The sequence below is a fragment of the Stegastes partitus genome, unplaced genomic scaffold (assembly GCF_000690725.1).
Source record: "Stegastes partitus isolate 25-593 unplaced genomic scaffold, Stegastes_partitus-1.0.2 Scaffold998, whole genome shotgun sequence".
In the NCBI taxonomy this organism is placed as follows: domain Eukaryota; kingdom Metazoa; phylum Chordata; class Actinopteri; family Pomacentridae; genus Stegastes; species Stegastes partitus.
Genome location: NW_007578729.1, coordinates 144,016 through 161,972, shown reverse-complemented (window position 1 = coordinate 161,972; position 17,957 = coordinate 144,016). Strand labels below are relative to the sequence as shown.

The following is a 17,957-nucleotide window of genomic DNA, read 5'->3' as shown; positions in this document are numbered from 1 at the left end:
GCGGTGGGACTTTCCTCCGAGGACCAGGTGATGCTACAGCAGTGTGGGTAGGTGCTAATAGTAGGACAACACAGCATTACACTCGGAAACATTGGGCTGAAATGAACCTTTTCAGATGTAATTATTGCACGTTTGTGGTTGTTTGCAGTATGTTTTAGTCACGACTGTTGTTTTCTTTAGCTTTTAGGTGTTCAAAGCTGCATAAAGATGTGATTTCACACATTTTAAAGGCATTTTATGATAATAGAACATTCTGTCAAACTAATCCAATTTCAGTTTTATAAAATATCTCCTGCATTTTGAGGACTACATAATAATACAGTCTTTTTAATTCAGTTTTTGGTTGGTTTAGAAACTAAATCTTAAAAAATTTAGAACTAAATCTTAAATAAATAAAATAATTAATAAAAAAATAAATACATCAGTTTGAATTTAACCAAATACCCAATATGCCAGATCTTAGGCTATTCTTAAAAAATAAACTCAACTACACAATCAAGTGTATTTTCCCAAAATCATCTTTGTTGTCTTAGGATGTTAGCTTCTTTGAACAGTGGACAGTGTATTCTTTGTCTCCTCCGTGACTTTACCAAAGCAAAATGCAACACAGTCAAACAGAACTGAACGAAATCGTCTGGTAATTGGAGTTACGGCAAAGATGACAGCCTGTAATTGTTGAAGCTTTTGCAAATTTTAAAGGCGAAGAAAGGAATTTAAGCTGAGCTCTCTACCTTCTACAAATGTCCTCATGTGTACTGCAGCTTTAGATGCCTCTGTGGAGGAGGAGGAGGCTACCTCTTCAGCCTCGTCTCCTCACACTCCTCTTTTGTGCTCATACGCTTTCTGCTGCAGAGAAAATTGTGCAGAATCAAACCAAAATTCAGTGGTAACAGAGTGTAATAAAACAGTGGTGCAAATGCGCTTTGCTGAAATATAGTTTTGCCTTTGCTTGTTCACAAAAACATGTTGGCATCTGGGATTTGATCTCTTATAATATTACTCCTAAAACAATGAAGTTGTGACTTTATTTTTCCATATGTGTGCATGTGTCTGAACTCGTGTGTGTGCAACTGAGAAAGACAAACAGATGAAGTTCTTCCAACAAACATTTCAAGATGATGTGGATGATGAATGCAGAGAATATTCATCTCCTAATGTAGCTGCTGCTCAAGGAGGCGTCCTTAGTGAGTGTGAGTAGTTTAATTTCTAATTTGCTTTAAACTTGACACAGCAGAGCACACGTAAAACCGCAAACATCTCCTCATTGTTCAGCAGTGAGATGGGATTCAAGAAGACCATGTGATCACTTTATGTTGCCCTCAGTAATGCACATGTCTAATCATGGAGAAACGTGAACATCATAGATGCTATTTGCAGTTTCATTTGTTGAAATCAAAGCTTTAACTTTAATCCTTTTGTGCTTCACCAAGAGTTAAGTTTCCAACTGTGTCACCACTGAAGGAGAGCTGGCCTAAATAGGTCAGAATTCTCCAAGTCCAACAAATACCAGAACCCCAAACTACAAATTTCTCAGAATGGATCAAGCCTGGTCTTTAAATTGCTGTTGGTTGTGCGTAAAAGCGCTAGATGGCGCTACAAAGCTGCATATGAAAGGTCGCCGAGCAGAAGTTTGAAGGATACTGGCTTAAGTTCACTTCTCACATTGAACCGAAGAAAACTCCAAGGAGCAATAAGTTATAATAATTAGTAATAATAGTTATTTCAACTGTTTTCCAAGCTCATAATTTTTGTACCACAGTGTAGTGAATAAACGTGTCGTCAGTGCGCACACTGTCGTGCCAGATCGGCTGCGTAAAGTTGATGCGTAAAACCAAGAAACAAGAAAATATATATATAAATTCAGTGAAGAAATTTTGGATTATTTCTTTTATGAGTTCCAACAACAGAAAATACAAAATCCTGGCTGCTAAACGGAAGAAAGATCTAAGTATTTGACTTCAGACAAGTTTTCCAAATACACACTTTACAAAGGGCGAATGAAGACAAATAAATTCTTACTCAAAAAAAAAATGGATACACCGTTGAGGTACTTTCTGAAAACCTAAATTCTTGAATTTTAGCTTCAGGCAAGTATTTTTATTAACTCGAAATCAAGAGAAATTCAGCCCAGCCTCCTGAGGAAACAGACTCCTCGCCACAGAATTACAGCCATGAGTTAAACAGTGCGAATTACACTATATAAATATTTACAGAATATTGTGAATGATCCAAGCATTTATTGATAAAATGTAAACCTACTGCGTATTCATTTTAACGTAAAACAACCATTTTAAATTAAAACAGCGAGTATGCTTTATAGGGAAATGTCAGCTGTGCGTAAAGCTGACGTTTAGATTTTTTTTTTTAAGTAATAAAAATTACTTTGTTTTTTGTTTTTTTGTTTTTTTTGGAGGGGGGAGAGAAATAACAATAACATAAAAGACAAAGTACAAAAATACAAAGCAACAATTGGAATTACAGCACGACCTTTTTGAGAAATATGCGTAAAATGGCGAGATATGTATCACACTGTAATTAAGTGATATTAAAGCGGTGGTTTAACACAGTTGGAGAAGTTTTAGAGTTTGGTCCTCAACAGAAAAACACACAAAGTGAAGATGATGGACGTCAGCCTAAATTTAAATTCTCATAATACTGCTTTTTCTTTACCTTTTAAAGCAGGTAATTATTTCATTTTATTCCTGGCGTTTAAATAAATTTCTGGCTGAGGCCCTGATGTTGCTGCAGGCCTTTTTTTTTCCTCCACTCTGGCTTGAAACCCTCTAAAATCCACCACGGCTAACACAAAACACTCCACATCATTCACAACATTTCAAATTAACGATAAAACAAACAAACAAACAAAAAGCACTAGAGATGTGTTAAATAATGCAAAAATAATAAATACCAGACGAGCTGTAATTTCAGTCTTTTTCCAGGTGAAAATGAGTTTCATCGACTCAACAATCAAACAAACTGAGTCGATCAACTGCTTCTGAATTCATACTGACTTTATTGAGTGGCTCACATAAAAAGCCAGTCTCGGAATAGAGAGAGAGAGAGATAGAGAGAGAGAGAGGAAAAGAAATATCATTGTAAAATTAAAATCACTTTACAACATGCTTACTTAAATTAAATGAGTGGGTAAACAGTAAATGATTTCCAAACCTTACAAATAAATCCAAAGTGCGCCTAATGATAGACCCCTAAATACAAGAAAAAACTCGTGGTTAAATATAACTCCCCACAATACATTTCATATCATGTCAAAGAAAAAAAAAATCCAAGTACATTTCCGTATATTTTCAAATATTTACTAGAGTCCATATACAACTAGAAATACCTATACAAAATCGTCTCCTGGACAAATAACATTGCTCACCTTTACATTGGGCTGTAATTATTCTAACCTACATTTCTCATTATATACAACACATTTTTGCAGCGAAGTAAAGTAACCTCGACTGGCCTACTTATAAACTTGGCGCACATAAGTGTAGGCTGTGGAGTGAATAGCAATAATGTGATATAAACCTACAACTGCTCTTCCAATAGTAAACCGCTCATGGGATCAGACAGATACAACGTAAAATCATCCCATATTTCTCCATGTATCTGTTCCTACCGAGCAGTCCGTCCACAGTGACAAAAAAAAACAGTTCCTCTTGCTCGATAATAAAGTGCCAGTGTTTGGTTTTGAACAATATGTATGACAGCACAACTTTCGCAGGCCTTCACAGCAGTGTTTTCTGTCTTATAAGTGGGAATTCAAACATTATTCAGGATCGGGCTGCAGAAAGTTTCACTGCTCCAGTGTGTCACACAAGAACTTGATTACACTTTCACACCGCAGATGTATTAATGAGAAGTTTGTGATGGTACAGCTATGAAATTATGCAATTAGTAGTCTTAAACACTTGGAAAAGGTCAAAGAAACCTATTTTTCTCATTAAATGACAACACTCAGGGATGAAGCATTGCGCATACACCAAAGTATGTCCACTCTCGTGTCCTCTCGGACAATTCCATCACAACACTTTGCTGTTTTACAGTTTTTACTTCACTGAAGGGGGGAGTTTTAGAGGCCGTTCATGCCCACTCCCTGGGCTGACTCGGGTGGGTGCAACAGGTCGGGGGAATGGCACGGAGGGCTCCCCGGTGCACTGTGCTCGCTGTCGGTATCACTCCCCCTCTTCCCTCCGCTGCCCCCGGAGCCAGAGCCGGCGGATCCTCCGGCGCTGTGAGTTTTTACATGTTTACTCAGGTGATCGCTACGCATAAATCTCTTGTTGCACACCGGACAAGCGAATCGTTTCTCCCCGGTGTGCGTGCGTAAATGTCGCTGGAGCTCGTCGGAGCGAGTGAATCTCTTCCCGCAAAAGAGCCAGTTGCACACAAACGGCCTCTCGCCGGTGTGCCACCTCAAGTGCGCCTTTAGGTGAGACGTTTTCCCGTAAACCTTTCCACAGCCGGGGATGTGACAGCTGTGGAGACCTTTTCTCCGGAGGCTGGCGCCCGCCGGTCCCAGTCTCTCCGCCTCCTGGCAGTTTGGACAGTCGCAGGTGGCTCTGCCCGAGTACCGCCGGGCAGATGACCTCGGGGACCCCGCTAAAGATGCAGGTGGACCCCCGGAGAGCATAGTCCCCCCTGCCCCGGTTAACGGAGAGGGGCTTGTGTCCGGATACGAGGATAACACCGGCTTGAAACCGTCCATCAGGTGCTGGCCGGTTGTCAACAGGTGTGGAGAGGGACTTGTACTGAAAGCAGAGTGACTTAAACTCGAGTAATCAGAATTATATCCGCCTAGAGGAGAGTGCAAGGAGGTCTGGAGTCCACCGGAATGTAAGGACGTTTGTAGTGCTGCTCCATTAGGGTTCTGAACGTCAATCCATCCCGCTCCCACATCCCACCACGCAGAGGCTCCGGTGGTACCGACCTCTCCTGTGGGGATACCGGGATGAGACGATTTGAACCAGGACTCGTACGGATGCGCAACGCTCATCCTCGGATAGATGCCCTGCAAGCTGTCCACTGAGGTGTGCACCTTGGAGATGAAAACCGGCTGGTGGCTGGACTCTTGGGAGCTGCTCGAAACGGACGCTTGGAAAACAGAATAATCGTTTCCAAAGTGGGAACTAGATGAGGTACCAGACGTGAGGGAAAAGGCACTGGATCCGCTGGAGCTGTTGGTGCCGAAAGAGTCCGAGATGCCAGATCCATTGCGGGACACCCCGAAGCCGGACAGGCCGGATCCGAGGCTGCAGCTGCTCGCGGCGGCTCTTTTCCACGGGTGGAAGCCTTTTCCAAAGGACGAGGAATTATCCGAAATAGCGGACGGTGAAGGGCTCGGACTCCCTATTTTGTTACATGTTGCAGCTAACATGGCTAAAGGAGTCGATCCTAACCTCGGCTCCTCCTGAAAAAGGACAAGAAAAACTGTAAGTGTCCGGTCAGTCTAACAAGTTACAGGTTAATTACGCACAGAATTTCATCTTGGAAGAGAAGCGTTAAGTAGTTTTGCCAGTTTTAGCAGATGACTAATAAGCTTTGATATTATTTTTAAGTGCTGGAAATGATCACAGAAGATTATTATCACTTCCTACCTGGACGAACAGAGAGTGAAATGCGACAGACGGCGCTTACAAATGCATGCCAAACAGGACACCAAGGAAAACATGCGTGTTTTTTGCGCACCAAAAACTTCTATCCCCTTCTACAGAGCTTTTTCTCATACGAAGCGCTTGCTGAAAATATAACCAACGCACTGGCTTTGCTTCTACTTTGCGCCCGCTGTAAGTTTAATCCCCCTTCGGCAGGACAATGACAAGAACTAATTAAACCAGTAAGAAAGTCCTTTTAGACTCACCCCTAGAAGTGAAGTTGCCATCACACAAAAACACTGCCCTCCTCAGAGGATCTTTTTATATTTATGAATCAGAGCACTGTTTTTTTAGAGGTGTGCAATACAATGATGTGTTCCGCCCATTCTTCCACAATTGTAGGCTCCTCTCCGGCTTTGAAGTGCCGCTGTGACACGGGCGACCAATCAGCGGCTCCGTCCCGCCGCACCGCCACATACTACCGTGAGGTCATCAATAGAGCGCCTTCAGACAAGCTCTCCACCCTCCTCCACCCCCCACACCGCCCCCCACATAAGAAAAGACAGCGGAAGGAAGGTAAAGTTAAATGAGAGTGAATTAGGAAGGAGGAATTAGGGGGCCACTTAGTATTGAGATTTTACAGAACATCACATTCCATAAATTTAAAGGAAAGAGGAGTGATGACCTGCGCACCTGCGGCAAATAGAAAAAGGTTGGCAAATCATACTCCAGCACCAAAACGCACCGTGATACAGTAAATAAACTCCGCCAAAAGCGCGTTTTTTCTTTCCTTCTTCATCCTCTGGAGTCTTTAATGCCTCTTATGGAGCTCAAAAAGTTTCATGCGTGTTCCTTTCCACGAATACACTCGTGCGTAAAAGTTTAAACTCCACTTTATCCTGTGCGCATTTGTAAATTTAATTTCAATAAGTTTTTAGGTGTGTGTGTTTTCCAAGAACCTCTCCATATTTTTTCAGTAATTTATTCTGCCTCTGGCACAATTTTTTTGTGTGCATGTTTTAACTTCTTAAGAGAGGTAATATACACAAACTATTACACGAGCTATAAAGGCTGCATTGTTCTGCCACTGGACCTATATTACATCGTCTCAAACTTTCACATTACTGTAATTGTGTTCAATTATCTTGACAGTTTTGATTAAAACTGCTACATGGTGCATTCCGGGGGAAGATTATTCATTTTATTATAGGCTGTATTAGTCTAAAACAGAAGATGAGAGGTCGATGTAGTTGACTTTAGAAGATTTACTGCCTGGAAATTCAAAAATGTAGTTTTTTTTTTTAGGGGTTATTGGCAACATGCACGACACTGGTGCCACGTTTTAACTGAAATTATTTATTAAAGTAAGCGATTGCGCCGGGAAATAAAATGATAAGCTGATTATACTGAATAAGTTAATCAATTTGCGCGCTGACATTTTGTTAAAAATCTATAGAGGAGGCTCATGTTACATAATAAGAACTTGTAGGCTAAAACGCGCGTGCTGAACCCTGGGACTCCTCTGTTGGAGCTATTAGCATGCAGTGTGCACTGGAAGCATAAATTTCATTTGAATTTCAAATTTAATAACGCAGGAGGTTTTTAATCATCCGCAGTTTTATTTGTTTGATATTAACATGCTTATTGACCGGGTCTGTTGACCAGCTTGGTCATTACAGGACAGGGAAAAGTTAATTAAAACGACCAGGGATTATTCATCACATCATCTGCCTAACCCATGTCGCTTCCTTTATTACACAGCGTGATAGATGGACTATCTGATTAATTCTTGTGTTTCTAGGATTGGACAACTGCTTTTTTGGATTTACGCTGCTTTACCTTCACGTGTAAAAAATGAAGGGGATGGAAAAAAAAAATACACTCAATATTTCACCGCATAAAAGGCTCCGAAACAGGTGCAGCAACGTTACACTTGCAGGCATTTTTGTTGCACCTTAATTATTAATCCTATAGAATGTGTGTTATTTAGTTGTCAATATTTAAAAATAATTCGAACAAATTTTATAGCATTTATTCCACGTGTGATTAAATACGTCTGTGTATTTTAAGTTGCGTTAACGCTTGTTTCCAAATTGAGGGCGACAAGAGTCGGTTTAATTATTTAAAACCAAAACAGGCGTCGCGATGGACATTTAAAAATATTTATCACAATCGTAAAATTCTATTAAAAGTCGGATTTTATAGAAACGCACACATCCATTTGGCTTATTGACGTTGGAGATGAGAAATCAACCTGCAGCTGCTCATTCATTATTTTATTTCTGTCAAACTAACCAATCACGCAAGCTACAGAAAAATCATACCAAGCTGCGATTATTGTGTAACAGCGTTTGAGGCGAGAGAGAGGAAGAGAGGGAGAGAGAGGGAGAAAAAGAAAACATGTGAGGAGAAATAAAAACCTACATACCGTGCTCCTCCGCTCCGCAGTGCATTGATTGACCCTCGACGTTTGCTCTCAGCAGAGTAAAACACAACATCTCCTGCTGCCGCTGTGATTGTGGACCATGCCAGATAAATGTTACACTGGCAATTCAATTAGGAATAACTTGGGGAAAATTTCCGCTGATCAGTGTTTCTACCTTACGCACCAACACTCCTGGCACGAGTATATAAATATTGTGCAAGTTAAGTTTATATTTTTATTATAAAACAATTGGCAGTAAGATTGTTATTTTCTTCCCTTTATTGTTATTATTATTATTATTATTATTTTAAAAGAGGTTTGTGATTCATTATATTATGCGTAAAAGGGATTTTACGCATTTGGAGAGCAAGGGTTCGACCGCAGCTACAGGGGACATGTTGGCCTCTGGTGACAAATTACCAAGTGATCATACCAGCAAGACTGATGTCAGAGGTCAGTGTGATAACCCCCCGACAGGAGCCGGTGTAAGAGATATTTAATCCACTTCAAAATCAAACTGTCTAATGTATTCTTCGACCAAAAGAAAAAAAAGGGGGAAAAAAAAAAACAACAACCGTCTTTTGTTGCCTGTTGCGTATCAGCAAGAGTTAGAGGGTCGGTCCTCGTTCATATGGTGCGCACAGGTTGTTCCTATCGCTGTAACTGTAAGCCGCGTTGAACAGATGTCCCCATTGAAGGCTTTCTTTCTCCTACACACATGGGCTATATTACCATCATGAAATCAAACTCAAAACCTGTCCCTTTCGCCACCATAATGACCGAGTTATTCTGGGCCGCTGAGCACGAACAAAGTGTGTTCAATATTGCGTGCTCCAGAATCACTCTGCTTAGAGAACCGGGAAGAAGAAGAAGAAGAGAAAAAAAAAGGAGTCAGGGCAATAGATGCAGAGCTATACTTTAAATGTGGAGTTTTACAAAGCAGCTCGATAATCTGAAGGCCTTGATATCGAGGGAGGATTTTTCTGGTGGAAAAACGAAGGTAATCACTTGTGGCTCAGCAGCAATTAGGAAAGACCTATGGCTTAGATAGCATATAGTCCTAATGACTCTGTTTTTCTGCATTGTTTTAACATATAAATCTAGACACTGGTATTAACCTAACAATTAAAGGAAAAGATTCTGCTGTGATCAATTTTGTTGCAGCTGTAATTCTAATATAGACGGATACTGTAGATAAATAGATTGAGGGTGCACTGTGTAACTGTATGCACTAAAGTGTGCAGAGCACAGAGTAAGAGGTCTGTTGGGTTGTTGTTTTCTCTATTCACCGGGAGGTTGGAAAGAGCAGATGTCCGTCTGCACAGTGGCTGCCAAGTGGGTCCGGAGGAGCAGGGCAGCCACAGACACAAGGGCCCAAATGGTGTGACAAAAGATGTGCAGGAAGCCCCTCTCCGCCTGGGTGAGCCACAGAGAGGGTCTCCCTCTCTCTGCCAGCCTGCAGGGGCACTCACAACACGAGCCAGAGTGGTGGCAGCAGAGCCATGTGTTAGCAGGCTGGGGAGCATTGGTACACCAACACTCATATTCACACAAACATAAATACACATGCATTTGCAGGAATGTGCACTTGCAGTCCAGATCACAGCCGGGCCATCGGTGCACACTCACAACTGGACTTCCACTGAATATCCATCTGTCTGTCTGTCTGTCTATCTATCCGTCTTTTTCTTTGGCCCGTGAGGTCATGCCGAGTGGCTGAAGAGGCCCTCAAAGTGTTCCAAGCACAGGTGTGCAGCATGGCCTGTACTGAAGGGGTGCACTGAACCATAAACAATGATATAAATGTCTGGCAAATAAAATGGCTAGTTAACAATCTTTTGACTGCTCTAACCTCTGAGCCTTTGTCGGGTATCGATCAGCCAGCTGTTCCTGGCTTTGTCTGGCAGGACGGGAGCCTCTGGTTCCTCCTGGGATGAATGGACACAGCCGGCAGAGAGAAACTTTTCTTCTGCCTTTCAAGTTTTTATCAGGCTGAAGGAGAAAATCAAAACAAGAATCTGTTCGTCGCCTCCCGTAGGTCAGAATTTATGCATTTATCACAATTCACATAAAATCTAAAAATCGTGAATCAGCCTGCCACCCTCTTGAGGCTGTTTAGAGGCTTTAATTTAAAGTTGCTTGTTATATCTGACAACCCCTGGCAGTGGCTTCTTTGTTCCCTAGTTGCCATGTTGATGGTTTACATGGAAACCATGTAAATGGTAATTTGGATGGGCATAATTTGTCTCCCTATATTAAGATAATTGTATGTTAAATAACGAATATCCTCAGAATTACGGTGGGTGTCGTGTGATAGGCCTTGTCACGCAAATATGTCAGGAAAGGGTGCTAATGATCCGTCTCAGCACCTGTCAGTCAAAGCAGGTCTGACAGCAGCAGCAGCAGCAGCAGCAGTGAAATTCTCTTGCCAGGTTTTTATAGTTGAGGTTATATAGTGGCTGTCAGTGCTGCCCTCCTTCCCCTGTCAGTCCACCACAGTCTGTCTGTGCTCCTGACGGCCTCCTCTCACCAAAATAAAACGAGTTAAGTTATTTATTTGGGGATTTGCTGGATAGCCTTATTGGACGTTATGATCTGTATGTCCCAGACCACTTGTTTGCTTGGCTGAGGAGACGGATTGCAGCGTTTCTGTTTATGATAAACACAGATAACAGTGTATTTTGCCACCATTTGGCTTGACTGCTACATCTGTGGGCCATGAGGTCTTCTTATTGACTTTCACTGAGCCCAACATTGCACTTTGTCAGCGTGAGCGGCAGCCTAAGAGACAGGCGGGCGAGGCAGTCATACAAAGTGAAGTACTTAGGATTAGCCCTGGCTCTTCAAGTTTCAGTAATTATCCTCCTGGAGGCATTCTTGCTGTGTTGGATAATAATGGAAGTCCGGGTGTACGCCTGTCACCTCTCAAGTGTGGGTGGAGGAAGCCAACGAGAGGCGCAGGACAGAGAAATGTTTGCTTTTCTGTTATGTCATCCGAGGAGCACAAGAGTAAGGCAAACTCTGTATTGTTCGACGGAGCGCAGATGAAGCAGAACAACAACACTGATTTTTTTTTTTTCTTTTTTTTTTCCCCCCCTTCAGCTAAAACGTGTGACACACAACAACTTGGAATCTTTTCAGCTGCGGATGTGATAATGAAACATGTTCTCCAAAGGTGATAATGTGTTCCGAGATCAAGTGTAATTAGGAAGTGTCAGGCGTTTTGTTTTTGATAAATAAATCTGTTAAAGCGCACGGTTTTGTTATTTGTTTAGCGTGAGTATCATCTGATTGGCAGTGATTACATTTGCAAGCTGCACGAATACACGATCCTTTGGGGGGGAAAAAAAAATAAAAAAATCCTTCTCTTGTCAGACACTGGAAGAATAACTATTTCTTCTCCGTTCTGGCATGTTGCCTCAGTTTATCTATCACTTTATCCTTAAAGTTTCCCCTGTTAGGATAATAGAAAAGGTCTTTCTATCCAGCAGAGAAAACACAATGCTTTAATTAAGAGTCAGTCCGATTTCCCAGAGGGGAGATTGTCTTCTTCCATTAACTTAGTTTATCATATAATAAAGAGGTTGCCTTGTCCTTCCCTACCCAGACAATTGGTTTTAATCAGCCAGCAGGCCTTTCATGGCTGATAATTTATGCTAAATTGACAAGGGTGGAGGATATCACAGAAAATCATTATGACAGGGCTCAGGTCACTGCCTGTCACTATCTTGTTTTATCCTGTCCATTGAGCTCGTGGACAACAACAAAATTCAGAAATGTGATGGAAACACTCACTTTGGAGGCTGCGCACCTCAAAATGACTGTATGCAAGATATTTTATAAGGCAGGTAAATATCTCTGGTTCTTCAAAATACCATCATCAGTTGAAAAAGCTCCTTATCTGGAGGATGGTTCTTCACATACTATAAATAGTAAAGATTCCTTATTGGTATTGTAGTTATTTAGTGGCAGATACATGCATGAATTAAAGCCAAACCAAATATTTCCATTATTGATTCATCTTAAGTGATTTAATCATCAGAAAACAGGGAGAAACACCCAATGTTAGTTTCTCAAATCCCAAGCTGGGGTCTTGTCGTATGTTGTTGTGATCAGAACCCAAAATCTTAAATGTGTTATCGTGGAAGACCCAGAAATGCTGCAAACTTACACTTAACACAGAAGTTATTAAAAGCTGTGTGTCCAGGGCTGGTGCAATGCGTTCAGTGTTTGCTGATTATGCTTTGGATCTTCAAGTTAATTTAAGGTTTTCAGCGTCTCTGTTCAACCTCACAGTGACGGATTTTGTATCGATGGGATTTAACTTGTGCTTCTTGTTTGAAATTCAAGAAGTAAAAAGGAATGTTAATACATCACCTGAGCAACTATGTTCATGTGCTGGTTTCTCCACTTGCACAGAGAACCTTTTTTTTTTTTAAATCTCTGAGGAACTGTTGAACTGAGGGTTTTTGTTTGTTTGTTTTTTCTACTGAACCATGTGGATGCTCAGAGAACCAGCTTGAAAATGGTTCCTTAAAGAATCTATTTTGCTAAAGTTTTTTGTGGTACCATTTATGGTGCCTATAGGAGCCTCTTTTTTTTTGACCTCTTACTAAGAAATCCTTTGTGGAACCAAAAAGGATTCATCTGCATCGCTGTAAAGAACCATTTCTGGTTGCAGTTAACATCTTCACGTGTAGCTACAGTCAACACTGAGACGACAGGCTGGTTTAATGAGAAGTAAAGTATTTACAGAGAAAGCAACATACAACAACAGGTAGCAACTGGAAAATATATAAACATGATGATTTAAGTACTTCATAGAATGTGTGTTGGTAAAATCAGATCAACCAAATGCATGGTAAGACGAAAGAAAATACAACAAACACTGGTGATCACAGAGCACAGCTCAAAAAAAAAGCCTGTTTTGATTTTGTATTTTAAGTGCACACCACAAGTGTGAAAGTACAAATTGTGATTTGAAGTAAAGAGGGCTGGTGGGGGCAGGAGTGTGAAGGCAGGATGAGCAGGAAGCTGGGACACACTTCTCGCCTTGCAATTTAATCACTGTATACCCAGGGAAGTATTGACAGTTGTCCTGTGGAAGCTATTAAAGTTGCTGTCCAAGGTTAAATGAAATTGCAGTTTATCAAGGCAGCATTGAGAAAATAAGGGAATCTGTTCATGGCTGTTGATTAATGTGGAGCGTGATCAACACAAGGGGTTCATTAAGCTATACATCACCAGGGTAATTTAACATGTCATCGTGCCTGCTGTCGCTCCCCTTCACACGTTTTGTGCATTGAGCATGTTTAGTGTACATGTGTGAGCGGTTGTGTGTTGAAATCAAAAGCCTTGGCCTCACATTTTTCAGACGTGTTTGTGCCGGCACACGTTTTTGTTTTTGCATGTTAGAAAATCCCACGTTGCCACTCTACAAGACTGGAATGAATCTCTTATGTTTAAGAGCACAATATAAACAGGATGATAGATTTTGATTATTGAGGCGATAATCAATCAAGCTTCAGCATGGAGTGGGGAATTCATAACCGCTTCTCCTAAAAATGTTCTGATTTAAACTGAAATCAGACCTTAACAAGGCCTTTTTTTTTTTTAAATGCGTTTTCCAGCGTACTGTTCATCTCATCACTTCCCTGCTTTGATCACTTCTGTGCTCTGCAGCTGACGAGCATACATAGAGGTATGCTAATCAGGCCTGGGACCTGGAGCTGTGATTTTTTTTTTTTTTTTTTTTTTTGCCTGGTGTTTTGTTTACTGGTGGATAATTGATGGTGCTTGAGGGACAGGCGTGAGTCGGACATGAATCACAGGCGACATGGCTCCTGATAAGGAGCTGAAAGTCGCCTGTAATTAAGCCGGGCACTAGAGACCAATTGTTTGTAGAATGATTTGGTCGGGGCTAATTGACACTAATTGTTTAATCAGATTTTCTTCCCCTCCATACTGCAAGCAAGTGTGTTCCACCAGCACTTCACCCAGCCGTGCAGGGAAAGACGCCTCTTGATGTGAGATCTTGGAGGGGTTTTGGTGATGGGGGGGAAAATCTGGAAGAAATCCACACATACATGCATTTTTAATTCAGTTTTTGGATTTGGCATGCATCTCCTCGTATAGGAATTTGACTCAAACAGTAACACAAGTAACATCATGTCCTTTGCACTGATTTTATCGAATCAAAGCCCCTTGATTGACAGGGCTCCACCAGTTTTCTGTTATGAACAGTGACATCACCTAAAAGTATTTTTGGATGAAGATGAACTGATTGATCTTGAGATACACTTAGCAGGTACTGTTCTGTAAGAGCAGTGGTTCTGATGAGCTGCTGCAAAGAGGAGATTTATGACAGTTTGGAGAACGCTCATAAATTAGTGCAGTAATACCTCCGATCTTCCCACACTCGCTGCAGGAACTGTCCTGTTCGGTGCACGATTGCTCAACAGCTAGTTTTACACTCTGCAGCAGCAGCAGCAGCAGCAGCAGCACGCTAAATTACTTTGCAAAAGCACCGGGAGGCTATTTTGGACGAATGGCAGATAATTGCTTTTTAATACCTGTATATAAGTGTAGGTCAGCATCAAAGCCACCATTTTTATGGCTCATTTACCAAAACTGTTACAGTAAAGATGGCACATGAGGGGCCCTTGTGCAGGAGCTGAGCTAGTACGTAGTCCCCAATCTCAATAATATTGATTAATTAAGTAATTCCATATACTAAATTACATTTGTGACAAGTCATTCCCTAAAATCCACTTGTGCACTCACTTATGCTATAAATTCTATCCTTTCTGCACCTCAGATGTGTTTGCTTTTACGTTGACATATTAAAAAAAAGAACCAGAGAGCAACACACAAATCATGTTTTTACGTGTGCAAACTTAATTTAATACTGACTTTTCCACTTCACGTCACATAGAGGGAGTGTTTCTCTGAGGAAAAATAAGAGATTATTAAACACGCACGAGAAATAAACAGGGGCTCTGAATAAAAACACAATTAACTGATATGTAAACAAATAATTACGTTGGCGGAACAGTTTATGGCAGTGTTTCATCATCGGCGCTCAGTTCAGCAAAGACGTATTATAAGTTGAGGCTGCAGCACATGTGAAGAGCTGCTTCGGTAAGATTAAATGATGAAGCGGAGCAGATAATTAGAGACAAGTCTTCCTTCTCTATCTGATTAAACCCAGCAAGTCTGAGTAACGAGCTGGTGATGGGTGGAGCCCAAACACATGAACATGAGATCTAACATCATTACATTTAACAGCAATTAAACCTGTAGCTTTTTTAATTAACACAAACTATGATGGGAAATTAATGGTTATTACTCGGGGGCCAGCAGAGGGGAACATTGGATATCCCCACATCTAATGTAAACCTACGCCGAGTGTACTGGAAAGCCTGGACTTGTCCTTGTGGCTCAGGTGGTGGAGCAGGTTGTCCTCTAATCGCAAGGTTGGCGGTTCGATCCCTCACCCCTCCACAGTCCAAGTGTCCTCGGGCAAGACGCTGAACCTGAAGTAGCTCCCAATGGCAGGCAGCACCTTGCAATGGCACCATCGAATGGGTGAATGAGAAAACATTGTAAAGCGCTTTGAGGAACACTAAGGTAGAAAAGCGCTATGCAAGTGCAGCCCATTTACCATTTCCTGAGAGCTTCACACATGCAGCATGTCATGAAGCGTAAATGGTTAGTTCACATTTCTTAGTAATTTAGATTTATTACTAAATTTAGGTTGTAATCATTGGTACAAATCAGAACAAAAAAAAAAAAACATAGAAAAACTGTACTTGGAGGTTCATAAAATGCAATGATTAAACACCCAAACCATATTTGATCACTTATCGTTAGCAGCCTAAGACAGCCTGCTGGTTTTGAATGATTTCTGCTGCAGGATTTCATTTGTCCTTAAGTTTCTATTCAGTGATGTTGTTTCTGCGTATGTCTGGTTCATCTTTAACGTCTCACTTTTCACCACAGATGAAGTTCCATGAACCTCTGCTGTATTGTGATGGCAGCAAAAATCACAATATCTGTGTACCTGCAGATGTTCTTGCCATAATTTATGTGAACCAGTCCTTTAATAATCCATCTCTACATTTTGTAACACACCGTATTCAAGTGCCACCTGATGAGTTACGATCAGTAGTGGAATGTAACTAAGTGTATTTACTTGAATATTGTGCTTGATTGCAAATTTGAAGCATATTACTTGAATATTTCTGTCATGCTGCCTTTTACTTCAGCTAAATGCTGCAATCCAGTGGGAAAAATTGTATTTTACATTTTCTCAATTTAACATTACGATTTTGCACATTTCATGCACTTCGATTCAGTTTTATTAACTTGTGTCTATAGCCAATTTACAACAAAAGTCTTCTCAGGGCACACATAACAATATTGTCTTATGTTATAGTGAGAAACACAACAAATTCAAACATTCCCTCTGAGCAAACCGGGAAATCTGATACTTTCATTTAACAGGCTAACAGTAAAAAAAGAAGAAGAATTTGTGGTTAAAATTGAGTATTTTGTGTGTTTAATATCTCTAGTTTGGTCAATGTCTTCTAAAAATCTTTAAAAGTGAAATTAATATGATTTATATATGATTGTTTAAAATACAAAAAGTCAGTGCAGAATTGAGACCTGCATTAATGCCCTTCATTTTTTTTAGTAGCGCTTTCCCTTTTGTGAAATACAACCCAAGTTGGGAACATAGTTGACCATTTTAATAGTATTGTTTTAGTATTGCACATTAGTCACATTCCAATTAGCATTTATCTTGTCTGTGTCGCTTTTCAATAAAGTTTTCTGATTTATCGCGGAAGGCTGCCTTTACTTTGTGCTAATAATTGGATGCTATTGAAAGGATGGGTTTCATTGATTTTGTGGATGACTGGGAGCATTACTGGCCCAGACCATAGATTGTCAGCAAGGTCTGTGTTGAGCTGGGATCGATGCCGGTGAATCTTCCCCTCTGGTTTTTATTTACTTCTGTCTCCATTGATTGAAACATGCAATAGTTCAGGGGCTATTATCACACTGACGCTAAGTTTCTCTGTCTCCCCATTGAAATAGCTCCCTCTGTTCCTTGGCAATATCTCACTCCAGCAAGTGCTCCCATCTTTCCCTTTCTAACTAATGAGTTAAGAGTATTGCTATGACCTGTAAACATCAATCATGGAGAAAGAGGGAGACAGTGACTAACTGCACCAGCGAGAGGGGGATGAAATGAAATGAAAGTATACAATAAAAGAAACATCCAGCTTGTTGGAGAAACTGAAATAAATAATACCAGAAATTCATTTAGATAATCATGGAATGATCGCCGGATCGTCCGTTTACGGTAAATCACCTCATGAGACAAGGGGGGAAAAAAACTTGAATTGTGCTATCAGTTTAATGGAGGGTGACTAATAATGCTCTAAGACTTTGGTTGCATTTAATAGGAGACAAAGACGCTGAAAGTTTTTTTTTTTGTTCATTCATTGTGAATTCAGTGGTGTGCTCTTAATCCAATTTAGTGCTCTCCGAGTCTGGGAGGGGGAAAAAAAAAAAAGCCATGAATTTCTATTCAACTGTTAAAATTAAACTTCTTTCAAACGGATAACTTGCACAATTTGCCGTGTAGTGGCTGCCTGGCTAGATTGTTTCCACAATACAACATGGAGACGGTCCTGTGCGAGCGGCCCATCCGGCGTTTACATATCTTATTTCCTGACGAGACAGCAGAAAGGTCAGCGTCCTATCCAACTGGGACTCTCATGATTGAATGTAATCAGTATGTACTTGTTATTCTGAGTGCCGGGGCCTTTTCTTTTATTTGCTGGCCCAGAAGTTAATTTCCCTGGTGACCTTTGTGTAATAAAACAGTATTATCTGTTTCTGGAGCCACAACAAGGAAGCAAATT

At 40.9% G+C, this 17,957-nt stretch overlaps 1 protein-coding gene across 2 annotated transcripts; it reads right to left on the bottom strand.

Moving 5' to 3' along the window:
• Positions 1-2,990: 2,990 nt before the first annotated feature.
• sp8b (sp8 transcription factor b) lies at positions 2,991-5,887 on the bottom strand. 2 transcript variants are annotated; one of them, XM_008294824.1, is made up of 2 exons: positions 5,867-5,887; positions 2,991-5,416 (listed from the first exon to the last, which is right to left on the bottom strand). In XM_008294824.1, the coding sequence occupies exons 1-2, from the start codon at positions 5,885-5,887 to the stop codon at positions 4,079-4,081; spliced, it is 1,359 nt and encodes a 452-aa protein (XP_008293046.1). In that variant the 3' UTR covers positions 2,991-4,078. The 2 variants fall into 2 exon arrangements, with proteins under 2 accessions (XP_008293046.1, XP_008293047.1); XM_008294825.1 differs by lacking the exon at positions 5,867-5,887 and adding an exon at positions 5,604-5,678.
• Between the last annotated feature and the right edge of the window lie 12,070 nt (positions 5,888-17,957).